At 32.1% G+C, this 27879-nt stretch overlaps 1 protein-coding gene across 1 annotated transcript; it reads right to left on the bottom strand.

Annotated features, from left to right (window-relative positions):
* Nucleotides 1-1258: 1258 nt before the first annotated feature.
* On the bottom strand, nucleotides 1259-27063 carry LOC111710289 (protein phosphatase 1H). The gene is made up of 17 exons (XM_023484342.1): nucleotides 26833-27063; nucleotides 23576-23602; nucleotides 20568-20699; nucleotides 19920-20008; nucleotides 19371-19457; nucleotides 16199-16268; nucleotides 13969-14020; nucleotides 10786-10858; nucleotides 10092-10195; nucleotides 8349-8421; nucleotides 8180-8221; nucleotides 7748-7794; nucleotides 5979-6119; nucleotides 5364-5409; nucleotides 3767-3856; nucleotides 2621-2718; nucleotides 1259-1891 (listed from the first exon to the last, which is right to left on the bottom strand). The coding sequence occupies exons 1-17, from the start codon at nucleotides 26897-26899 to the stop codon at nucleotides 1792-1794; spliced, it is 1338 nt and encodes a 445-aa protein (XP_023340110.1). The 5' UTR covers nucleotides 26900-27063; the 3' UTR covers nucleotides 1259-1791.
* Between the last annotated feature and the right edge of the window lie 816 nt (nucleotides 27064-27879).

Here is a 27879-nt window from a genome sequence, read left to right as displayed (position 1 = left end):
CACAAAATGAACATCACCTTTATTTTGTTTTGTCTACTAATTATAAAAGACGTAATTCTTTATATCAACAATATTTATATCATAATTATTTTATTGCAACAATTATCAAGAAATTTACAAAGTGTAATTTTCATGTGTGGAACCTTGTACTGCAATAATCTACATTTCATAGATACTAAGGATACAGGGATACCTACAAATGATGAGACTTTAATGAGCAAATATAACGATCAGAAGTTTGAAGATGATTTTGATTCGTACAATCGTCGCTATAGTCTCATCTTTTGTGGCCTGTGGGTAACCCTGTATACCATATTTACATGTTTAACAATGTAAGTTTAATCAGAAATTATGATTTAAGGATCATAACAAATAAAATGATCAAATTTTGAAATAATTTTTCAAAACATCGTTAATTTTGATTTTTAGAGAAAATCAATGATTTTATTTAGGAATATTTTTTTGAGAAGAAAAAATATTTTAACAATGTAACTTCTCAAAGATAAAACTAAGATTACTTTTCCATTGGCAACCTTAAAGGGACCGGTCACTTATTTGGGTAATTTCAGGGTAAACTAAACAGCCTATTCGCTGTTGATTGGTAATAATCTTACTTTTCAAAGACAACCGTGGTCGGAGAAAAAGCCGATTTTTCGTTCAGAATTCGAGCGCAAAGGGACGGTCCCTCTTTATAGACACTAATTGATGTTTGTTTCAGTAACAGCAGCCCAATAACATTTAGATTTATTATATTTTAATGTCATTATGTGTTCGTTACTTGTAAATGTCATTATTTTGTATTTATTTTTGTTTTTTAACTTTCTATTTCTAAAATAACACTATTTTATTGCATTTAAAATTGTGTATTGCCTATGTAAAAAGCTGAATTGAACGCGGCATACAAATGAAATGTTGTGCACATACGGGAACAAAATCTACAAAATCTGCGAACCAAAATACGAGAAATGATTAATTGATTGTAGTAGAGACGTCGTCTTTGAATACACATTTTACATGTTTTAATACGAAAAACGTAAATTTCTTTCTAATTCAAATATCAAAAGTTTTAATATTTTAGTACATAATAACGAACACATAATGACATCAAAATATAATAAATTTAAATGTTATTGGGCTGCTGTTACTGAAAAAAACATCAATTAGTGTCTATGGAGAGGGACCGTCCCTTTGCGCTCGAATTCTGAACGAAAAATCGGCTTTTTCTCCGACCACGGTTGTCTTTGAAAAGTAAGACTGTTACCAATCAAAAGCGAATAGGCTGTTTAGTTTACCCTGAAATTAACCAAATAAGTGAACGGTCCCTTTAAGTGAGAAAAAATGATATAGCACACAAAAATGTATACCAAAATCATATCAAATTCACTCTTCCCCAAAACTACTCCCACTCCCCCACCTCCAAAGAAAAAAAAGGTTAACCCTCAAAAATTCCCCTTCAAAGATAAGTTTCCTCTATTTAGTACAAAGACAAATGAAAAAGATTAACCATGAATGATTTACTAGTCATTTAATACAGAACATTTTTATGTGTGATTCATTCATACTGTACACACAGAACCTTTTCTATCTGTATCCTAAATACAAGTAATGTTTAATGTTTTTTGCGTACATTTCTTTTAATCTTCCATTTTCCCCACTATACCTCCCAAGGAAGAGACTTCAGAGAAGACTCTACGGAATATAAGCAATCTATCAGATTCAATGATTTTCAGGTCGTCTTTAAATTCACATCCTTTGAGAGATTAAAATAAAAAGTAAACCCCCCCCTTTATCCTATTTTTTAAATGACATGAATTTATGAATTGGAATTACAAATACAGAAATATCATCTCCAGATGCCAGGTTTCCATCTTCTTTCTCCCAGAATCCATCCCTAAAATATAAATCATTGATTGCTTATCCATTCCTAAAAAAGAAATTATTGATTGCTTATCCATCCCTAAAAAAGAAATCATTGATTGCTTATCCATCCCTAAAATATAAATAATTGATTGCTTATCCATCCCTAAAATAGAAATCATTGATTGCTTATCCATCCCTAAAAAATAAATCATTGATTGCTTATCCATCCCTAAAATATAAATCATTGATTGCTTATCCATCCTTAAAATATAAATCATTGATTGCTTATCCATCCCTAAAATATAAATCATTGATTGCTTATCCATCCCTAAAATAGAAATCATTGATTGCTTATCCATCCCTAAAAAGAAATCATTGATTGCTTATCCATCCCTAAAAAGTAATCATTAATTACTTATCCTTCCCTAAAAAAAGAAATCATTGATTGCTTATCCATCCCTAAAAAAAAGAAATCATTGATTGCTTATCCATCCCTAAAAAAGAAATCATTGATTGCTTATCCATAAAAAAGAAATCATTGATTGCTTATCCATCCCTAAAAAAGAAATCATTGATTACTTATCTATCCCTAAAAAAAGAAGTAAACACAAACCCATCCGTAAAGTAATAATGGTTGATTATTGAACCATCCCTAATACAGACATCATTGAATATCAACCCATCCCAAAAAAAAGAAATCATCGAATATTTTACCATCCCTGATTTAAAAATCATTGAATAATAATCACTTTTTTCTTACTTCCGTTCTCCTCTAGCTCGTTCTACCAATCGTTTTGCCAGATTAGTGTAAACAATTTCTCCTTGTGTCGCCTGCTGTCTCACAATATCTCCGGCTTCCTGAATACAAACTGCTGACATAAGAGATCAAACCTTTTAAATTGTTAATCCTTTAAAACAGGTCTAATCCGTGCATTATTGGTCCGAAGGATTAAGTAAAGAAATCGAGTCTTTGCCACAAACTATGATTTTCTAATGCCTATACCTCATATATTTTAAATCTTTTTAGATCTTATAATCTAAGTTTTAAAGTTTTAAGTTTACACCATCAGGTTGCAAAGATATAGGGATTGGATATTTTAAGTTTGTGGCAAAGAATCAGTATTTTTATTTCGGATATTTCTAAAGGTCACTAAAATGTCGCAAAAATTAAAATGATGGACTAATCGTTCCAAATTAATGAGATTACAAATATTGTAATTGATAAAGGTAATTTACGGCACTTGACCTTGATTTATAATTTCATGCTTTATAATTTTGGAATCTTCGGTTTGCAAACATTAACGTTTTGGGGTCTGTCCTAGTATACGATTTTTGGACCCCCCCCAGGCCCCCTCCCCCCCCTCCTATCAATTTTGAACCATTAGCTGTGTAATCTTGTACTTTAAGACCTCAACCGTAAACTTGTGAACTTTGAACCTATCACCTCAATCTTTAGCTTCTTTTACTTTATAACATTAAACTTTTAAATTTTAAGCTTTAATTTGCTAAAGGAAATGAGTTTTGCCAAAAACCCTAATTTTTTAATCCCTATATTTTTGCAACCCAAACCCTTTGATATTTCAAACTATGAATGCTGTTAGATCAAATAGGCTCAGCTTGAAATATAAAAGGTTTACACCATCAAAGGTTGCAATGATTAAGAAATTTAAAAATTTGGGTTTGTTGCAAAAACTCAGTTTCTTTGTATTTTATGATCTTGACCTTAATTAAGCTTTTTTACTCTATGCCCCCCTTTAGCTTTGTAAACTTGTACTTTATAACCTCAACCTTTTTTATTGTAAACTTGTACTTTTTAACCCTGACCTTTAGTTTGTAAACTTTTCTTAATGACCTCGACCTTTGGCATTGTAAACTTTTACTTTATGACCTCGACCTTGAGTCTGACCTTATTCGTTACAACATCCCACATCCCGTCTGTAGCTATCACAATAACATCTTCCTTTGACATCTCTTGGGTCGGCTTCCATAGTCTAACCTAAACATTTAAAGGGACTGTTAGTCGAACCTAGATATTTAAAGGGACTGATTAGTCGAACCTAGACATTTAAAGGGACTTGATTGTCAAATCTAGACATTTAAAGGGACTAATTAATAGAACCTTAACATTTAAAGGGACTGATTATTCGAACCTAAATATTTAAAGAGACTGATTAGTCGAACCTTAGTATTTAAAGAGACTGATTAGTCGAGCCTAAACATTTAAAGAGACTGATTAGTCGAACCTAGACATTTAAAGGGACTTTATTGTCGAATCTAGAAATTTAAAGGGACTTTGTTAGTCGAACCTAGACATTTAAAGGGACTAATTAATCGAACTTTAACATTAAAAGAGACTGATTAGTCAAACCTCAATATTTAAAAGAACTGATAAGCCGAACCTTAATATTTAAAGGGACTGATTAGCCGAACTTTAACATTTAAAGGGACTGATTAGTCGAATCTTAATATTTAAAGGGACTGATTAGTCGAACCTAAAACATTAATATTTAAAGAAACTAATTAGTCGAACCTTAATATTTAAAGAGACTAATTAGTCGAACCTAAATATTTAAAAGGGACTGATTAGTCGAACCAAAATATCTAGAGCGACTCGTGAATCGAATCTACATATATATTTAAAGCCTGGATAAAGTTGGACTGATTAATGCTTAGAGGAAAATAAACCAAAGTAAGGGACTAGATGGGACTAGATGGGACTAGATGGGACTAGATGGGACTAGATGGGACTAGATGGGACTAGATGGGACTAGATGGGACTAGATGGGACTAGATGGGACTAGATGGGACTAGATGGGACCAGATGGCACTAGATGGGACTAGATGGGACTAGATGGGACTAGATGGGACTAGATGGGACTAGATGGGACTAGATGGGACTAGATGGGACCAGATGGGATGGGACTAGATGGGACTAGATGGGACTGGATGGGACTAGATGACCAGATGGGACTAGATGGGACTAGATGGGACTAGATGGGACTAGATGGGACTAGATGGGACTAGATGGGACTAGATGGGACTAGATGGGACTAGATGGGACTGGATGGGACCAGATGTTACAGGATTGTTCATAAATCTAAATCTAAAGGTTGAAATGAAATATATGATTTGCTCTTGAACTCCTTTCCCTTTAACAAGATAAACAATAAACCAAGGTGTATTGCAGATTTAATAGGAAAATAAACAAGATTAAGGCTAAAGGGTGTATAAAACAAACCTCATATTTAGGAGAAAAAAAGTTTAAAACTAGTGGAAAATACACACTTCTTTTCTATAAAGGGTGAAATGCTTATATGTGAATAAAAATTATCAAATAGTTCGTTACAACACAAAAATATGTTCTATGAAGTTTTATTTTGTACACCCTTTTGGTACACAGTACACACTTTACTCAGGGTAATCAAACCTTTACATTTGGATTAAACCAAGCTTTAAAATTTACTCTTATAAAGCGTAATATTTTTTATTTTTATTGTTTTTACCTCTGGCTGCGGGGTTAGAAACTCCTTCATGTTGCAAAGTGAGCTCCTGTATCAGGGGTTTTTAATTTTAAATAATAATTCAATTTGCTCATTAAAATTTTGATAAAACCAGAAAAAATGTTGTATTTGATTTGCATTTTTTAACGTTAATTGTTGACTGTTGTCCTTTTTCTTTGTAACAGTATTTATAGTAAACCCCACAACATTCTTTTCTTAATAATTTTAAAATTCGACCAAGAAAAAGAAAAAATGGAACCAATAATGTGGCATTGTTTTTATGAAAAAAAGTCATATTTCTTGCAAAGTGCAGCATCACTGAAAAGTTTTTACAACTAAAAAAATGGGCATTGCGGTTACTATTTTAGTAATACATTTTCTTAAATACGTTAAAAAAAATTTCGTATTTGCTACATACTCAAATATTATAATCCTTACATCTTTTCCACATAATGGTGTAAACCCTTTGGTATTTGATTATTTGATCGTACAGAATTTAAAGTTTTGTAATATAAAATTTTAATTAACAATTTTTTTTGATTTTGTCTAGATAACGAAACCACGAAACCAAAATTAGAAAAGTTTATTTTCTTAAATTTAAAAACACTGTTCCCCTCCCTGTGAATTAATTCATAGTCGCCCAGAGATCTCGTAATAATAATAATGAAAATAATAATAATGATATTAATAATTACCTTAAGCCCCCAGCCTGACATATAGAAATCTCTGTAAAGAACTTGTTTACCAATATCATCCTTCCTGTACATAGGAATAAAAAGCTGTACATAAGAATAATAAACTGTACGCAGGAATACAAAAACTTTACATAGGGATAATAAACTGTCCTTGGGAATAGTAAACTATACTTGGGAATAGTAAACTATACCAGAATAACAAACTGTGCATAGGAATAATAAACTGCGCATAGGAATAATAAACTGCACATCGGAAAAATAAACTGTACATAGGAATAATAAACTGTACAACGGAATAATGAACTGTATATAGGAATAATAAACTATACAGAGGAATGATAAACTGTACAGAGGAATAATAAATTGTACATGGAATAATAAACTGAACAAAGGAATAATAAACTTTAAAAGGAAATAATTAACTGTACATAGGAGTAATAAACTGTGCATAGGAATTATAAACTGTACGGAGGATAATAAACAGTAAATTGAATAATAAACTGTACAGTGGATTAATAAACTGTACATAGGAATAATAAACTGTACATAAGAATAATGAACTGCACAACGGAATAATAAACTGAACAACGAAATAATAAACTGTACAACGGAGTAATAATCTGTACATAGGAATAATAAAGTGCACAACGGAATAATAAACTGAATAACGAAATAATAAACTGTACATCGGAATAATAAAATGTAATTTGAAATAATAAACTTTACATAGGAATAATAAACTGTACAACGGAATAATAAACTGTACAACGGAATAATAATCTGTACAGAGGAATAATAAACTATACAGAGAAATAATAAACTGCACAACGGAATAATAAACTGTACAGAGGAATGATAAACTGTACAGAGGAATAATAAACTGTACAGAGGAATAATAAACTGTACATAGGAATAATAAATTATACAAGTACAACGGAATAATAAGCTGTAGTGTATAACTTAATTACGTCTAAAGCATAAAACTGTGCAATGATCTATGCATTATTTTTTTTGTAATAAAATTTTGCTAACTATTTTTCAATTAGTATCAATTTTTACAACTGATATATTTCTGAGAATATTCACTAGGTTATCTAGAAATTGATCATTACAAATATCTATATAAAAGACAAGACATTCATATATACATATGTTGCGTATAGCCGGCCAAACGGCTGGATCGATTGGGCTGAATTTTTGTGTGAACACTCATGGGTGGCCGGGGGGTGTTATAGGCTAAAAACATCTTTTTTTTTGTTTTTAAAAAATGTTCTAATTTTTTTTCCTTCAATTTTTTTTTCCATGGGCAACGCCGGAACCTTTAGCTAGTTACAAATAGATTTAATACAAACAATTAATTATTAAACTTCATAGTGTACAGCTTAAAGTGAACAGCATATAGTGAACAGGATTATTTTAGTATAAAGATTTATTCACACACAAAGATATAAATACATATATGAATGGTATAGTTTAAATTTGTTTAAATAAATTTTTGAATATATAGTTTTACAAAAGAAAAATATGCAAAATTATGCACACATAGGCGAAATTGATCATACTCATTACATAACATATTTATCATTTCAGTTATTACGTAATCATCGAATCCTTACATATAAATTATTCACTCTTGTTCTTGTAAAACCGGAATATGGTGTACATTAGTAACTAATAATCTAAATTACTCACGTTAGTTTTCTAGAAAATTGAAGCCGGGAAAATATTTGTTCACCAGTCTAAAGTTAAAAGAAAATTTATTAAATATTCAATATTGTAATTATTATTCACAACTGAAACTTCTTCTCATTGGTTTACTTAACGCTTTGGACATTGTACAGGCAAAAGGAATTGAGTTTTTGTCACAAACTCTGATATTCTTATCCCTATATCTTTGCATTTTAATGTCGGAGACCTTAGATATTTCAAGCTATCAATCATTTTAGATCAAATTATGATAATTTGAAATACACCATCAAGTTGCAAAGATATAGCTTTTTAAAATCAGAATTTGTGGAAAAAACTCAGTTCCTTTGTCGAGGAAACCAATGAATATTGTATATGATATTTGTTGAAATTGGCAGAAAAATATTAAAAAAATATTAATTGAAAATTTTGTTTTACCTTTGCTTGCTTGAGTAGATGCGGTTTATGAAAAGCTATTTCCTAAAAACACATGAAATCTATATTTATGGCTTTTAGCTATCGAAAAAACGTCTGAACCAATCGGGCCCAAATTTTTAAGGCAACTCACATAACCCCAGGGAAGGTGAGAGTTGAGAGATGTTATTACCTGTATTCTTCTTCTATCAGATTCTGGTGTAAAATCAAAACTAAGAGGTTCTGCGAGGAAATCATTATCTTTCCTAAAAGGTTAAATACAATGATCGTCGTATACATTAATACAATGATCGTCGTATACATTAATACAATGATCGTCGTATACATTAATACAATGATCGTCGTAACATTAATACAATGATTGTCGTATACATTAATACAATGATCGTCGTATACATTAATACAATGAAGTCAATTTTGATATTCACCATATTTCAAACAGCAGAGACATAAAACCATGTAAACAAATAGAAGTTTTCGAAATAACATCTTCTCTTTGTTTACTTGTAAACCTGTAATTTTTCGGGATCAAATCATTATAAATAGAAAGTCGTCTTCATTGTATTATTAAAGTTGCCAACCACTGTACTTTGTAAACAGTATTATCCACCAGGGAAGAGATTTCAGAGTCGACTGTATGGAATTTATTCATTCTTTTTTCTCATACCATCATTATAGTATCCCATTAAAGAGTTTATTTTAGGTAGAAGATAAAATTGATTCTTTGAATATTTAAATTAAAGAAATGTTATCATTTCTGAGTGACCCTATATTAATACTATTTATGTACACAACACTAAAAGTATAAAAACTAAAATTTGAATGGATATTATAATAAACAGTATTTCTGTACACAGCACTAAAGGCACAAAAAAAAATTTAAATGGATATTAGTATAAACAGTATTTCTGTACATAGCACTAAAAGCATAACAACTAAAATTTGAATGGATATTATTATAAACAGTATTTCTGTACATTGTACATAACTCTGGAGTCTTATATATTATTAAATAATTTTTTTTTTGTTGTTTTTTTTGTTAACCTTTTAATTGTTTGAGGACTGATGATTATAATATTTTTATCGAGAGATATATCCTAAACTCCCTGAACTAACAGTCTGTATTTTTTTGGTGTTAGGCTGAGATTGCTCTATACCTGTATATATACCTGAACAGAACAGTTTACTGGAGTTATATAAGAACAGTATACTGGAGTTATATAAGAACAGTATACTGGAGTTTTATATATATATATACCTGAACAGAACAGTATACTGGAGTTATATAAGAACAGTATACTGGAGTTTTATATATGTATACCTGAACAGAACAGTATACTGGAGTTTTATATTTGTATACCTGTACAGAACAGTAAACTTTAGTTTTATATATATATACCTGTACAGAACAGCTCTGGAGTCTGGAGTCCTATGTACCTGTACAGAACAGCTCTGGAGTCCTATATATATACTTGTACTGAACAGCTGTGAAGTCAGGAGTACAATTTACATGTACAGAACAGCTCTGGAGTCAATTATATATACCTGTACAGAACAGCTCTGGAGTCAGGAGTCCTATGTATCTGTACAGAACAGCCCTTGAGTCCTATATATTCCTTTACAGAACAGCTCTGGAGCCTGGATTCCTATATACCTGTACAGAATAGCTGTGGAGTCTGGAGTCCTATATACCTGTACAGAACATCTCTGGAGTCCTATATATACCTGTACTGAACAGCTCTGAAGTCTGGAGTCCTATATACCTGTACAGAACAACTCTGGAGTCTGGAGTCATATATACCTGTACAGAACAGCTCTGGAGTCTGGAGTCCTATATACCTGTACAGAACAGCTCTGGAGTCTGTAGTCCTATATACCTGTACAGAACAGCTCTGGAGTCTGGAGTCCTATATACCTGTACAGAACAGCTCTGGAGTCTCCTGAATTCACAATCCAAGTTCTGTCGAACATGAAGAAAGCCATTAGAGCAGTGGATCCTCCGGTTATCTTATACGAACCCTTGACCAAATACCGTCTTCCAACTTTCATTCCATCAATTTGTTCATTCTCTTGTTTATTCTTATGTTTGGGTTGTAACCTGTAATTTGTACAATCCAAGGTACTAATTCAAGGAAAGTTATTTCAGAGGGGTATGCATTTTTTGCATTGCAGTGTACTGTCTTTGGGCGGAAAGGTAAACACAAGACGGATGTCACAGCCTGACATGGAATCAATTTTTACAAAAATAATCTATGAAATATTCTGGTCATAGGAAACTATTATGTGAATTTTCAAAATTATCAAAATTAAATGCTCTTATCTTCCTCGGATACTAAACGAACACTGGTGCATCTATTCTTGTTTACAAATTCTGCCCAGAGAGAACTGGTTTCAATATGTACGCAGAGTATACGCGACCGCAATTAACTTTTCTTGCGTTAGTACCTTGGTACAATCTTACTAAATTAAATGTTGTACAAAAGCTATAAACATGTACATAAACTTAAGGCCATACGATGTACAAAAGCTTATTATCTAGATTCTAGGTAGTACAATTTACATAACATAAAGGTTGTAAATTAAATTGATCGTCTGGAAGACGACATTTCCTTGTCATGAAGAATAATACTGTCCATCACCCAGAAACATGATTCCAGGGTTCCCGAGATCAATTCTTCTAAACTAAACATACATAAATACATTTATTCTCAATCATTCGTTTTATTAAAGAGAATGTTTGCGCATTTAAATGTCGTCGTATATATCATTACAATAATGACGGCTTTCGAATTCATTTTTGATATTTTCAAAGCTTTCAGACAGCATGGATACACACTAACATTGAAACAAAGAGAAACTGTCAAAAAAAGCTTTTTTATTTTAGATTAAACTTGTAATTTTGAAAAATTTTGAGATTTTGAAATCAAAACTTAAATCGAAAATTCCTTTTTATTGTATTGATATAAACGCCCAATATTTCACCCCCGGAATATTTTCGTGTTGTTATTGCGAGAAATATCAATTATTCTGGTCCTAATATGGATATCTTTAAGTGGTTATAAAAAAACATTGGTCTGTATCTGTTCCTCAATCCAAAATCTTGGGTATTTTGTGGATTTTTTGATACGGAGAGAACAAGAAAGAGAAAACTGTGAAGGAGGAAGACGAAATTAAAACAATACATATATGTGTTGGATGTTGTTACAAAGTAAACAATTTTACGAGTGACTTTTAAAATCACTAATTCCTTGAAATGGGTCTGTTTACATTGCACAATTGCTATGTTTATTGGGTTATTTAAAGTTATAACTTTAGCATAAAAGTCGTCTTCCTTTTTCAGAGTTTCTTTAAATTCCTGTTTAAAAAGTAAATTTTGCGAAACACTATATTTACAGTAACATAAAAAACTCTGGAATAGGAAGACGACATTTTAGCAGTCTTCGTAAGCATTATATATTGTTTTAAAGTGAATTTTTTCAAAACGCATTGCATGAATTGAAACTTATTAAGGGAAAAAGGTCTGTTTTACATTGCAATATTGCTGTTTTTGTTATCATCTTCCTTTTCCACAACGTATAGGTCTCACTGCAGTATATATTCTAGTTTAACCAATTATTCGTATAATAGATTTAAGCCATTTAACGGTGATTATTAATATAAACTTGTTGGTACTTTTATAAAAACTTGGCGGCACTCTAAATCTTCAGATTGACTTCTCTATCTATGCTGCAGGGAGTATGAAATAGAAAGGAGATATAACTGACGGTACTTTATTAGAATAAAAAATATTTGTCTGATGTGCAATTACCGCGTATACAGTAACATATTCTGAATATTTCTTATACAAATGGAGTACCCGTCTGTAAAGAATGTATTATCATACGGTGGGGCGGGCCGCGTCAATTGTATCTACCTTCTATTTCATACTCCTTGATCTATGCACGCTGCTGTTAATGTTATTAATTAATTAAATACCAGCTCAGAACTGTATTCACAGAGCATATAGTTATATATATAAAGTTGTGATCTCTGTTTGTCTGTCTGTCTATTTGTCCGATCATAACTTAGGAACCCCTTGACCGATTAGTCTAAAATTTTGATTGGGGAACTTGGAAGAACCACGGGAATGTTCTTAGCTTTGTTTTGAGAACCTATGATGAGTGTGTATACTTTTATTGGGAAAACAGATAAAATCTTAATTTACGACAAAGCACGGGTGAACGGTAGGATATATAAATAAAGAAGTTATCTCTGTCTGTCTGTTTGCATGTCCGATCAAAACTCGTGAACCAATGCATCGATTTAGATTAGGTAACTCGGTAGAACTTCAGGAATGAACTTAGCTTAGGTTAAAAATAGAAACATAATTTAAAAAATATGCAATAAAGAATAAGAATATTTTTTAATTAACACATTGAATTGAATTTTCCCCCGCTCAGTGTAAACCACCCCGTTTCAATAAATTAGTGATTTAATTAGTTTCTTATGAAATTTTTTGCTTTGTAACAAAAACAATTACACTTAAGTATTTCAATAATGTCGTCTTTCTTTTCCGTTGTTTTCTGGGGTTCACTTAAGCAGATTTATTTTAGAGATATCGAAGACGCTTTAAATTGAAATAATTGTAACTTTTTTAAAGAAAAAAGATTCTTTAAAATATATTCTAAAACTGCGTCTTTTAACATTTGAACTCCATCATAATTTTACAAAAGGCTGAAATATTATTTTTGGAACAAATATTCTCCGTTCAAAATTGAATAGTTGGCAGAATTGAATTTAAATTTGAATATTTGAAATTAAATTAGAAATTTGCCAGATAACGGATATGATATGAGAGAAGGCGACACGTCGCAAATGTCTGGGGGAAAATATATTGCAGGGAGGAAAATTGGAAATATCGAGATTAGAATATTTTTTCTTTCTCATGATATTATTCTTTTAATGAAGGAAGGAGGGGTGGGGGGGGGGAGTGACTCGTAATTAGGGTCGTTAATCGTTTTGTTTTTCGTTTTCCTATCGTTTTTTGTTTCGTTTTTCGATCATTTTAAGAACAATCGTTTAAAAACTTTAAAAAACAATAGTTTTTGAAACGATCGGAAAACGATACAAAAAACGATAGGAAAACGAAAAAAACGATTCTTTTTCAAAAAAATGAAAACGTTAACATCCCTCCTACTCGTAATTAAGGTCATCTAAATCGAATATAAATATTTTCACTTTAGAACGCTTTGCGACATCCAGTTCATAATTTAATTTTTTACATTTTTAAGACATGGATATTTAGCTGTTAAATGATTTTTAAACTAACATTTTTCATTCATCTGTTATTACTTACTAGCTTGAGAACCCAGCGTTGCCCAGGGTACTCATAGTTTTTACTCCACCGGTTACCCGCACTTAGTCGTAAATTACGATTTAGTTATTTTTCCCTATAAAAGTTGACCCACTCAACTTAGAATCTCATAACCAAACTAAGAACATTCCCGCGGTTCTCCTGAGTTCTCCAATCGGACACACAAATAGACAAACAGAGATTTCAATTTTATATATATTTAATTTGAAGTTAAAAACTTCCAAAGATACAAACCCAAACTCTGGCCAAAGATATTAACCCAAACGATTGGGTAAACATTTAAGGTCATAGAAAAAAATTGGTTAATGTTATAAAAACAAAATCACAGCATTTTTACAGGCAGAAAAAACCTTGAATATGTAAGACCGGACCTCGAAAACCTAGCCATGAAAATTCCTTTAATTTGGGTGGGTGGCAGGAAGCACTAGAAATTAATTACCTGGGTGTAAAGGGTCGGGCATTTAATTCTTCAAAATCTTCATAATCATCTTCTTCCTGATTTTTCAAAACCTTAACTGCTTCTTAAAAAATAGTTTCACATCTGTTTCGGAATAAAGATAATAATTACATGCGTAATCAAATATCCAACGTCTAAATTACAGGGTTACCCATAAAGAATGAGTCTGCAGAGACGAAAAAGCATAATGTTTAAAAACAAACATTTAGAGCATACAATTTTGAAAGGAATTGAGTTTTTGCAACAAACTTAAATTTTCTAACCCCTATATCTTTGCAACCTGATGGTTTAAATCTTTGATATTTCAAACTTAGACTATTTTATCTACCAGAATTAATAGTTTGAAATATCAAAGGTCTAGGAAAACGGGTTACTAAATTATAAGAAAATCTAAGTTTGTGGCAAAAACTCAATTCCTTTATATTAATAAAGCTCTTCGCTCGTATATATATTTATATATTTCTGTATATGTAAGCTATAGCTGGCCAACCGGCTGAACCTAATTGGCTGTGATTTTTCGAGGGCACCCATGGGTATCCCGGGGGTAACATAGGCTAAAAACTATGGTTTCTTTTTGCAGACGGAATTTTTTTTTCAGCATATCCAGCATAATTTATAATTATCTAATCCCTGCTGGTGTAAACCTTTGATATCTTAAACCAGTGCTTAGTATCCGGGTCCGGATCCATTGGAACCGCAAGATTTTGGCTTCCTGGAACCGGATCTGGATCCGCAAAAATATGCGGATCCACGGGGTAACGTATCAACCATAAACTGCAAAAAAACTTTTTTACTCCTGAAACCCAAATCTGAACTTTTGAAAAAAAGGGAGATTATAAAAATTTCCTAATTTCTGAATGGTTTAGGATAAAAATAAGCGAAAAAAAATAGAACAGAAAATTTGAAAATTATTTTTTGTTAAAAAAATTCAGTAAATCTTAAAGAAATTACCTGGATCCGGATCCATTTTTTTCCAGTGCGGATCCAGGATCCGGATCCGCATCAACATTAAATGGATCCTAAGCACTGTTTAAACATTGATCCAACGAAGTTTAAAGGTTGCAAAGGTTATAAATGTGTGGCAAATTTCTAGTTTCTTCTTTATCAAAGATTTGTTTAAATCAATCAACAATACATAATTTTGCAAATTTTCAACAACAAACGAAAATTTTTAAATAATGTTTAAAAAAAGCAATCTGCATATTTGTTGGAAAAAGAACCGCATCTCTATAGTACAGAATACAGATATTGTATTTCTTAAAATATATATATTTTGGTCTATAGAGTGTCCCGCTTGGGAATACAACAGAAAGGAGATAAATATATTTATTCGTCTTCCTTCCCTCCCATTTGCGAATTAAATCTGCAGTGCGGATATATCTTGCAGATAATTTAGAAATTAGCAAAACTCAGCATTGTGCTATATGTTGCAGAAGGATGCGCAAAATTAGCTAAATTAAAACAGATGTTTACAGGGACAGGGGAGGTTTCATAACCTCAACTCCCCCCCCCCTCTCCCAGCCAAAGATCCACCCCTCTTCTATCAAGTTTTACCCTCTAAAGGGAGTGTTTGCGAAAAATTAAAGGGGTATATGTAAATCTATATCTGAATGAAAGGAATTGAGTCTTTGTCACAAACTCTGATTTTCTCATCACTATATCCTTTCAACCCATTGTCGTAGACCTTTGATATTTCAATCTATTAATTATGTTAGATCAAATAATCCAATTTTAAAATATTAAAGATTTAAACCATCCCGTTGCAGAGATTTGGGGATTAGAACATTTGAGTTTGTGGCAAGAACTCAATTCCTTTGTATTCGATCGCTACAGATTTAACAACTGTCTATACCGTCTAAAAGAAAGAAATGGTTAAATGACAAGACAGAGAGAGAGTATGCGCGTAACTCTGCCTCAGGGTTATTGTGAACGAAAAAGTCTAAATCTTGAAAAGATTACATATGTGTTCTATCTGTATTGTTATTAATCTTCGGGACTGTCAGTGTTAACGTGATTTTAAATGATCCACCAATGTCAGAGATACATGCTCAAAATTCAAAATGTTATTCTTTACACCTCAGTCGGAGCAACAATTTAAAAACATATTGTCAATGTCCGTCTTTGTCTTTGCTGAAAAGAAAACATCTAGTGTTCTATCTATATTGTTAATAATCTATGGACAGCAAATTAAAATGGTTTAAGTAGTTAATGCTTTCCTCAGGTTCTGGGTGTTTTTCCCGAACTATTGCATCTTCTATTTCTGGCAGTATATCCTGTAGTGCCTGGAGTAGTATATTCAGAGCCCGAAACTTAAGACAGATTGTATCGTAATGAAACCCAGTTTCATTGAAGAAAACTATTTCATGAGGTTTCTTTACATTCTCTTTTTGTTTTCTGTTTTCTTAAATTAAAATCTACGCAATGTAAAGACCCCAAAAAGGAAACTTGGGAGTTTCGTTCAACGATACTATCTTAAGTTTCTGGCTCTGTGTAGTGCCTAAAGTATAACAATTTTTAAGTAGGTGTTAGGTATTTCCCAAGCGCAACTTCCCCTGTCACAACTTCCCCAACAGCCAATTTCCCCAACAACAATTTCCTCAATCACTAATTTCCCCCAACAGCAACTTTCCCAACAACAATTTCGCCATGCAGTAAAATATAACATTTTTTTGATTTTAACTTTATTCCAATGAACAAATGCGCAATTTGAAGATTAAAAATTTCGCAACTTTTCAAACTACAATTGAAGAGGATGTTCTGGTGGATCGCAATATGCAAGAGTATAACCTACAATCATTGTCAAGAGACAAAACTAAATCATTCTGGAAGCTGAAGGAGTCTGATAACGTCATCATATCGCTTTCCAACAACCATAATAATAATATTAACCATGCAATTGCAAAGTGTGGAGCTTCCACCATTGAAAAACAGCATATAATCAATGCTGTGGCCAACCCTGATATTCTGGAGGTAGGTCGGTTCTGGTAAACTTAGCATCAGAAATATACAGAAGTGCTTCTCTGGTTGCTGCTGAGAGACCACAAGTTTCTTAGTCAACACAAGAATTCTTTAATCTTCCGGATAGGATTATACTCCATGGGGAAATGGATGTTGGGGAAGTTGCTGAGGAAATTGTTGTTGGGGAAATTAGCGGTTGGGGAAATTGTTGTTGGGGAAGTTGTTAATGGGGAAATTGTGTTGGGGAAATGACCTAACACCGTTTAAGTATAAAATTACTCTAAAGACTCATTCACATCAGTTTTAGGCATTTTATTTCCCTTAACTTCGACCACTTTTAAATTTAAAGATCAAAACTAAAAATATAAAGTGTAATTATTGTTGAAATTTAGAGTTTCATGAAACATCGTAAAATTTCAGTCCCTGAAAGGATAAAAGTTGAAACAAAAGGCGTTAGATGGCAGTCTTAAAACATTCCGACAAAATATATCATGTCATGCCAGTACGAGTATGGTATATTAAGCTGGACCTACGGCGTACCAGATTTGAATGATAATGCATATAAATATCTAGAACATAATCTAAAACTAGACATAGATGAATTGCTACAGTCTTAATTAATTATTTTAAAACATATCCATTCTTAAAATGCTAATTTTAACCAGGTTTTCTTGCCTAGGTCAACCATTTTTCAATTTCGGGCCTAGGTCAACCATTTTTCAATTTCAGTCTTCCTAGGTCAACCATTTTTCAATTTTGGGCCTAGGAAAACAATACTTCCGTTTTGGGCCTAGATCAACCATTTTTTTAATTTTGGGCCTAGGTCAACCATTTTTTTAATTTTGGGCCTAAGTCAACCATTTTTCAATTTTGGGCCTAGGAAAACCATACTTCAGTTTTGGGCCTAGACCAACCATTTTTTTAAATTTTGGGCCTAGGTCAACCATTTTTCAATGTCAGGCCTAGGTCAACCATTTTTCAATTTTGGGCCTTGGGAAACCAAATTTTAATTTTGGGCCTAGATCAACTATTTTTTTAATATCGGGCCTAGGTCAACCATTTTTCAATTTCGGGCCTATAGATCAACAGCTTTTGATTGAAATAAAATATCCTAAAAAGGACAAATTTTTCCATTTCTTAATTTTTTAACAAAAAATCTAATTTTGCCTTGGCTTGATCCGCAATTAGCTTAAAGCTTTTTTTTCTTCATGTCTTAGAGCCTAAAACTTTAACTAAAGAATGAACCACCAATAAACATTTTTATTATTATCATAAATATGACGTGTTTAAAAACATGTTAACAATTATGACTCTATTAATGCTGGGTGGATTATGATCCTCCAATATATTCCAGGATTAGATATCTTCTAGGGTTTCTCTTCCCTCAGCATTATTTAATCCAATTCAACAAACCGCGGATTTTCTCGAAACATGTGACATTGATTCAAAACAAACTTTAATTAGAGAAAACTGTTGAAAAATGAGCAGCTGGTTAGCTATGATAAGTTCGAATTCTGTTAAAGGTACTGTGAGAGAATTTTTAAGTGACCTTTCACAACGGTACCCTTACTGCTTTGTCAAGTATATATACGTACATCAGCACTCTATATTCTATAACCTCGTTGGAAGTTTTTTTAGAATGTTAGACAAACACTGTTGATAACTGTATCGTTGTCCTCCTTCTGGCGTTTTTTTGTAAGTTGCCAATCACAACCACCCCTTTCTTATATTCATTTCTTAATTATTTCTTGGTGGATTCTTTGTATATCCTCGGAAGTTAACTTTAACTTGTAGCTCAATAAATATGGCCATTTGAAACAACCAGGGATGGTTAGGAGGGCCCTGGCGATTAGTAAGAAAAAATATATGTCTTCTCTCTAATATAGTTCTTCGCTCATGGGTGTCCTGTCCTTTAATTGGGTAACATAGGCTAAAAAAATGTCTGAATTTATCCCTCAAAATTTTAATTTGTTTTCCCAACGTGTTTCATAGAGTCATGATTGAATACTGCATATAGTCATGAATACTGCATAGAGTCATGAATACTGCATAGAGTTATGAATTCTGCATAGAGTTATGAATACTGCATAGAGTCATGAATACTGCATAGATGAATACTGCATAGAGTCATGAATACTGCATAGAGTCATGAATACTGCATAGCGTCATGAATACTGCATAGAGTCATGAATACTGCATAGAGTAATGAATACTAGTTAGAGTTATAAATACTGTTATTGGTCATGAATACTGTATTTAGTAATGATGTGTACGGAAAAATGCCTTATACTAACTATATGATCTAAATTTATGCCAAAATCTAAGTTTTTCTTGAAATAGAGGTTTCGTGAGATGAGTTAGCTGAATGTCTAGCCTTGTCTATAGACACCACATATGTGTATTGTTCCATGTACTCATGTACTTACTTGATAGATGACCACATGTAGCTCATGAGCAAGCTTAAGAGAAGTTCCATTTCCACCGTGCCCGTCATACACAGCAAATAAAGTATACTAATACAACATGTACATTATGCTTTTAAAATACAATGCTTGTGCTTTGCTTTGGATCCATTTATGTAACCTTATAGATGGATTTGAAACCTTATTGAAGCTTCTAAAACCATAAGGAACTTTAAGGAACCACATGGAACCATATGGAACCTGATATACTCAAAAAAGCCGCATTGAACCTTAAGGAGCCTTAATAACCATAAGAAACCTAATGGACAGGGAAAGGCCTTATTGAACCATAAGGAGCATTATTGAACCATAAGAAGCCTTATGGAGTCATAAGGAACGTTGTGAAACTTTACAGTGTCTGATCAACCCATATAGGACCATATGAAACTTTATGGAATCTTATGAAACCATTTGAAACGATATTGACCTTGAAGGAACCAAGGAAATAATACAGAAGAAAGTGTTTACCCTATAAACCGTTTTATCTGTAAACTGTGTTTAAGCATAATATTCCTTATATTTATCATCTAGAGTATGCTCTATTGCTACGGATTGATCCTCACTCGTCTTCGATTTTCCCGCATTCACAACCTCGGCGTAGCCTGCGCAGGTTTAAGAATTAGTTGCGACATTTAGCTCAAGGCAAGTTTCAAATAGATTATATGTAGAAGAAGAAAGTTCCAGTACGGGTTTTACATTGAGTTCCAGGTTTGGGCCAAAGTTACAAAGTTATCTTTTTTACTATTGACATCTTTTAATTTTAGTCGAGTAGAAAATACCAATTTGCAAACTTTCAAGAATCAAGAACAATTTTAGCATTAGTCCAATTTAGATTTTTTGGCAATTAAGGATTTCATTTTGGAACAGATTCAATAAATAATCAGTAGTTAAGGTATAATAATATTATGCAATATATATGTGCGGTTTGCTTTGAACTATTGTATATTCTCAAATTATGGATTGTTAAAAAAGGTAAGATATGTTCCAAAACTGCGTCCAAGATTATTGGGAAACCTTTTTTGTTCCGAAAATGGTTCTATCAAAACCTGGAAGTGTTTTTTAAGCGTTCATATTTTGTATAAAAAACTGAAACCTAGGTAGGTTTTAAACATAAGCACAGTATGGAACTTTTCTCCCCTGAAATTAAAGACTGGATGGTACCTGCTGAGCCAGGAAGGCTGGATGGTTTGGTTGGACATATTACGACTCTGGTTGAATTGCTTGAAATGAGCTCAACTGCATGGGGGGATAGAGTACCAAGGATAGAGGGTCGAGAGTACTCATACTGCAATTCTGGAAATAAACGTTTTAATTTTATGCATATACACTATACAGGTAGGGTTTCCCATGCAAGTGTATTTTACTTACGCGCCCTTTATGTTCCGCGCAATTCTGCGCATTGGAATTCCAAACTGGAAACCCTACATACTGATTGTCCCATGAAACTTTACAGTAGAAAGACGATTTGAAGGTCGTCTTAGCTAGATATTTGACATTTTTGAGACATTTGGTCGTAAACCTACTTTTACATGTAAAGTCATCGTCGTCGCATATATTAATATACCAAAGACGACTTTCGATCTCAATTTTGATTTATATCAAACTTTTTTACAGAATGGATACACATTACACACCAACATGGAAACAAAGAGCAGCTGTCGATATAAAAAAAGCTTCTCCTTAATTACTTGTAAACTTGTAATTCGAAAAAAGCTTCTACACAATCAAAAGTTAAATTATAAAGTTACTGTATGATTCTTGAAACAATAATCATAAAATTTTCCTGGTCCTGGAAGATCCAAAATGTGGTTCGCCTTTTTTTGTGTTGTCAATATTACCGGAGATATTAAGAATTTCGTTCTGATTTCAATTTATTTATCAAAACAAAAATAGTCAAAATAAAAGATTTTTTTGTCCGAAAACGTGCACACGTGGGGACACTAAGTTTTTAAAAAAATTTCCATACATTTGATTTATCGATTAATTGATACATTTTATATTATTCAGGCCCCAACGGGTGCTGAGCTCTGGAAATTCAAAATAGCATTCAAGCTTTCCCAGGACAAATTCCCCTATGCCCCTGTTGTTTATTAAGGTTGCTTACTCGAGATACGCTCCAATATCAAGTCACTGATTGTGGGGCAGTGTGATAAGGGAGACGGTTTGTGAATGCTCATGCCGATCCCTGAGGACACTGTCCCATTAATTGGGAAGTAATATACGGATTTTAACTATCCACTCCTTTTGAGACGACATTTCTCGTACATTGGAGGCTTGGAGCGCATTCAGAGTAAGCAATCTTAATAAACAACCTTGCAATAGAACATATTCAATATAAATAAACAAAACCAAATCGATTAGGGCATGTGCAAAAAGGTCATATACCACAAAGTGACCCTTGAAACAAGGATATCCAAATAAAAATATAAAATTATGAAATTTTTCTATCTTTTAATTTTTACTTTTGTCTATGAAACAGTAATTACTATAAGTATTTTTTATACAAAAGTGTTATCAATGAAGAGTTGAGGTGTAGTTGCGTCAAATACAAATTCAGAAAGTTGCAATATTCGACTCTGATCGTAAAAAAAATCAATTTAATTCAAAACAAATCAAGACGCAACACATAGTAAGATTAGTAGCAATTACCATCGAATAATTTTTGAAAGCCTTTAACCCTTTAATTTTTCGCGAACACTCTCCTTAAGAGAATCGATATCTTTAGATAGGTTGATATATAGGATCTTTCTCTTGTATGTGCACTGTAAGTATTGACGTCATATAATGTGATCTGTTCCATATATCAAGGTGTAAGATATGAGATATATATCAAGATACAGATATTCACAAAGTTCGTGCAGTTTTAGTGTACTATTAAAAATATGGGTTGTTTACAAAAATAAAAAATTATATTTATTGAGAATATTTATATGTTACAAAATATACAAAATATTTTTATCGCATGTTTGACCCAAGGTTATAATGCAAGGAAAGTTAATTTTAGTTGCGTATACTTTGCGTATATTTTGAAACCAGTTCTCTCTGAATTTGTAAAAAAGAATAGATGCATCAGTGTTCGTTTAGTATCCGAGGAGGTTAAAAGCATTAAATTTTGATAATTTTGATAATTCACATAATAGTTTCCGATGACCAGAATATTTCATTGATTTTTTATGTGAAAGATGGAATGTCAGGCTTCGACACCCATCTTGTGTTTACATTACCACCCAGAAACAGTACACTGCCGTACAAAAGATACGTACACCTCTGAAATATCTTTTCTTGCATTATAACCTTGGTTTGACCTAAAAAAAGTGTAAATGCACAGTTCGGAAGATCAGAGAATGTGGATATATGGAATATTCAGATAAGGAAGTTAAAATAAACCTTTTTTTCCAATTTAAAGTTTTTTTTTGAACGGAATTCTAAAAGTTGGAGGTTAACCAATATAATTAAGTACAGAGAGAAAACTAGAACTAGAACTAGAATATCGTTTTTGCTTTTCCTTTTACCTTAAAACTGTGGATAATTTGTGGATTTTTTAATTTGAAATTGTTGCAACTTATTTATCTCTAAAAATGACTATGGCTAAAAACTTTAGAATCGGATACCTTAAATACCAATCGTTTGATCTGAATATCCACTTTTGATTTTTGCTTTTTCCCGCTCTTTTTCTCTCTTTTTGGATATTCCTAATTTATTCCGAACAATGAGAATTCTGTCATTAAATGGCGCGCAATAATGTTGACGGTTCAGGATTTTGCATCCCCAACTCTAATTGGTTGAATTTTAGAAAATTTCCTTAAGAATAAAATAATCTTAATTATTTTAATCTTCAGGGTAACTAAAAGAGGAAATCAAGCATTAGCCACAATTCTAAAATTTTCAGCTCTGAGCACTTTTTCAGAAATATATAATCAAAGAAATAAGTAAACGAGGATTTCGATCAGTTTTACCTATAAAAAACTTTTATTTTTTGCATTAATAAAATGTATTCCAAATCCATCTATACACAAACTATCTTCTTTTTAGCATTTTTTCATATCATTTTTCTTTCCTGTTTTTGCATATTACAATTACATACAACTGGCCTTAGTAAATCCGATGAAAAAAACTATTAGAAACAAAACTTAAATATATATATATATATATACATCTTATACTTTTACCTTTAGTTACCGAAAATTTAGTTTCTCCTGAAAATTCAGTATTTTTAATTGATTGATTGATTGAAATATTTAGTGGAATCATGCATTGAATCGTGCATCCTTACAGGGAGTGTTCGCGAAAATTATAGGACTTCTTCAGCATGAGCCGTTTTTAACAATTTTCTCCTTACAGACGCAACAGATAAAAGTAAGATTAGTAGCGATCAAAAGCGCTTATTTTTCGCCGTAAGCCTATACCCTCTTTCATTTTTCGCGAACACTCCCTTTAATAGTAATATTTTAAAAGAACTGTCCCTTCGTTCATTCAAAGGCCTCAATTGAAACCTTAATCTGATAAATAATCTGGAAGATAGTGTCGGTTTTTAGCTTAACAAGTGTTTAATTATGATAGTTCCTACATTGCTTTCTGGCAACAGCAAATACGCAAGTCATTTTTGAAGAGTAACCACGATTGAAAAAAAATCAGTTTTTAAAATTATTATAAAGCTTAAATAGCCAAAATAACATTATTTTCAATCATATTGGAAAATATAAATCAGTGAGACTGATTTTCAATAATTGGCTTCGTTTTTAGGCAATATCCCTTTTCAATAAATGGCTTAACTGTTTAGTTAACTTCTGCATGATTTAAAATATCAAATATCACTTTTTGTGATTTAAACAGCATAGAAATATAAGTTATCCAACAATTTAAAATTATTTCCGGGATGGAAGAAAAAATCGTTCCAAAAATTAAATTGTATTTGAACTGTTTAATGTACAATTGTACTTGAACTGTTTAGTGTACAATTGTACTTGAACTGTTTAGTGTACAATTGTACTTTTAAACTATTTAGTGTACAATTGTACTTTTGAACTGTTTAGTGTACAATTGTACTTTTGAACTGTTTAGTGTACAATTGTACTTTTGAATTGTTTAGTGTACAATGTACTTTTGAACTGTTTAATGTACAATTGTATTTGAACGGTTTAGTGTACAATTGTACTTTTGAACTGTTTAGTGTACAATTGTACCTTTGAACTGTTAGTGTACAATTGTATTTGAACTGTTTAGTGTACAATTGTACTTTTGAACTGTTAAGTGTACAGTGTGCTTTTGAATTTTTTAGTGTACAATTGTACTTTTGAACTGTTTTTGTACCTTTTAACTATTTAGTGTACAATTGTATTTGAACTGTTTAGTGTACAATTGTACTTTTGAACTGTTTAGTGTACAATGTACTTTTGAACTGTTTAGTGTACAATTGTACTTTTGAACTTTAAAATTATTCCCCGCAAACATTATAAATTAATTTTCTTAATATATAACATCTCAATCACTGACTCTCCTTCCGTAGAGTTGTGAGTCCAGTTCACAAGAGTACCCATTAAAACGTTGACTGATCAAGGATAATGGACTTATCCTGTTTTATCTAAGGCTGTAAACAAAGATTTTGTTTGTATGCTGTTTTATATTTTAGAATTTCCAATATTTACTTTTCAACAGTCGTTGAAAGTGAAATATTTGCATTAGAATTTTCTTAATGCGTTCGACATCAAATATTCTGGACTTTTGAGAAATATTTGTAAGGTCAGATGCGTTGAGTTCACATCGAATATTCTGGACTTTTGAGAAATATTTGTAATGTCAGATGCGTTCAGTTCACACTTGAATTTCACTACAGGGTGTCCCAATAAACATGGGAATTCAGTGACGAATTCGATATCGTCATTGTTCATGATTTAGCGGTAATAGCCAAAAAAGTCCTTGGAAAAAATGTTTCCGGAAAAAAGTCCTAAAATTTCACACTAAAAAAGTCCTGCAGAAAAAAAGTCCTTTTATTAAAAAGTCTCCGGATATAAAGTCCTACCAATTCGAGACTTTATTTTCTAGGACTTTTTTTCTGGCTCCAGTATGATTTTATACAAAAAAGCCCTCGGAAAAAAAGTCCTCTAACAAGTGAAAATGCATGATTCACAATTCTAGGTTTTTCTTTTCCTCGGATTTATTTTCTTCAGGACTTTTTTCCTGGGATCTTATTTCCTGAGACTTTATTGGCACACCCCATATTTTAGGAAAAAAAGTCCCAGGAATCCAAAACACAGGACTTTATTTCCAGTGACATTTTTCCAAGGACTTGATAAAATTCGGACTTTTTTCCAAAGTTTTTATTTCCAGGTTTTTTTTCCTGGGACTTCCTTACATAGATTCTGATTTAGCATTGTAATGCCTAATTTCAAAAGCCATGATATCATTATGTCTGCTAGAGTTTCTTTTATGAAATCGGGTAATGGCTGTAAAGATGAGTCTATAATGTCTCCTAAAGATGAACAGTAAACCCGGACAAGTTTACTCTGTTTGAATACTGTAATTTTCTTGTTTTACTAAGTACAACAGCTTATGCAGTCAAAACATAAACAAACAAATTGTTAACGTAGTAGACTAACATCTTGCGGATTAAAGCTTTCTCAGTAGGTATCCCTATATTGAATCAAAGAATTATTTAAAAGACGATATCGAATTCGTCACTGAATTCCCATGTTTATTGGGACACCCTGTAAAAGGGGATCATTTACTTGGCGTACCGTCCCTGTTTGCCAAATATAGTCTTTAATTGTACTGTACAGTTTGCTTTGACTAGTTAAAAGTCGGTCCAGAGTATACAGTGTAGATGTACGTACTACGTACACTTCAGTTTCTCTGAAATCTGAAGAGTTTGTAGGAAAAACACACGGAATTCTCTACCATCGGTTTTCAGGTGAATAGGTTAAAGGGTACCGTTGTAAATCGGACATTCTCCTCTTTCCATGGAGGGTCACTTGACATTGCGTCACAATCCCTTTAACGCCTTAAATCTGAGAAAAGTTGTGTATGACCTTTGGAAGATATTTAAAGAGGTTTTGAACAGTCAAGGGGAAAGAAACCGCTTAAGCTAATGTTTGAGATTCAAAAGTTTTGCCCTGATTTAGAATACAGCGTGTCCCGGGAAACATGACGTTACGTGAGTGTCTTCTTCCATAAACTGTACTACATATTAAAAGCATTACGTGAGTGTCTTCTTCCATAAATTGTACTACATATTAAAAGCTTTTTACGCAGTTTATTTCGTAAAAAAATCGTCAAATATATTTTACTTTGACATCTGCAGTTTTACTATAATTCTATATTCTCTTTGGTATCAAACAACTTAACAAATTAAAAAACAAAACATTTGAAACTATGTCCTAACTGTGTGGGACACCAGCTGTAGTTAATCCTAAAAATACTGAAATTTTGCCTAAAGTTGATCGAGACTCCTTCCTGGAAACCAGCTTTTTTACAGCACCCGGGAGCATTCTGATCATTCAAGGGAATATTTTCAAAATGAAAGACACTAAAGGTAAATTGGATTTGTGAAAATTTTGGTATTTAATTAAAGCATGGGAAAGTTTTGTTTTGGGAATAGTACATGATCTAAAGGACTAAATCTTAATTGATTTTACTCACAAATAAATTTTTTAAGGTTGTTAAAATAAAAAATGACATCAGAAGATTAGCAGATTAAAATTGAAATCATATTCCTTATGATCTAAACCATTCTGAAAAAAATTACATCACATATAATTTGTATTGTCATTTGAATATCATCATCGAGCAAAGAAACAGAATTACAATTAATTTAACTTCTTTAAAGATTTCGATTCCCATTGGCATCAATTCAAATGCTAATGTTTTAATGGGATCTTTATAAATTCAATGCATCATTGATTCCTCTGGGAAGTATATGCTATAAAGTGTTTAAAAACAAAACAAAAATGTGTTAGTTTCGTCTACATATATTTTGCAAGATAATTTATTTATCATCAAAAAATTCTTATTAAATATGACTAGGGGGTTTTCTAGAGATCGGACAATCAGCTTTCGTCGTTTAATTTGAACCCGTTTTAGTTTAGACTTTGGGTTTATTCGAGGCCCCTTCCCCTTGAAATGGTCGAAATATTCGCATAAAGATTACACTTTAATGGTTTAATCATAGCATGGTGTACCACTTTTGTTTTAATGTGATCGCAGTACAGTACATACTTATAAAAAACTAAACTTGTTATACGTGTATGTACACTGTACAGCTTGTTTTGTATTGTTGTGTTTGAAACATATTGTGCATGTATGTACTATGTTTATTGTACAACAATGAGGTTTTTGTGTCACAGATATGTGGTTTAAGCATAACTTTCTGTACATGTGTGAACAGTTTGTGTTATACATGTATACATATAGTGTTTAAACCTGTTTAACCCTGGTGTATATTTATGTACAATGCATATCATATTGTGTAAATATTAAA

This window comes from Eurytemora carolleeae, unplaced genomic scaffold, assembly GCF_000591075.1.
Source record: "Eurytemora carolleeae unplaced genomic scaffold, Eaff_2.0 scaffold730, whole genome shotgun sequence".
Taxonomy (NCBI): domain Eukaryota; kingdom Metazoa; phylum Arthropoda; class Copepoda; order Calanoida; family Temoridae; genus Eurytemora; species Eurytemora carolleeae.
This window is presented reverse-complemented; position numbering and strand designations above follow the sequence as displayed.

What these genes read in the sequence shown, in the direction of transcription:
- LOC111710289 (XM_023484342.1), bottom strand. Translation starts at nt 26,899, where the DNA reads ATGATCAGAATGCTCCCGGGTGCTGTAAAAAAGCTGGTTTCCAGGAAG. An exon ending in CAGCCTTCCTGGCTCAGCAG is followed by an intron (nt 20,009 to 20,567) that starts GTACCATCCAGT and finishes AAACCTGCGCAG; the next exon opens with GCTACGCCGAGGTTGTGAAT. An exon ending in GCCCGACCCTTTACACCCAG is followed by an intron (nt 10,859 to 13,968) that starts GTAATTAATTTC and finishes ATGTATGTTTAG; the next exon opens with TTTAGAAGAATTGATCTCGG.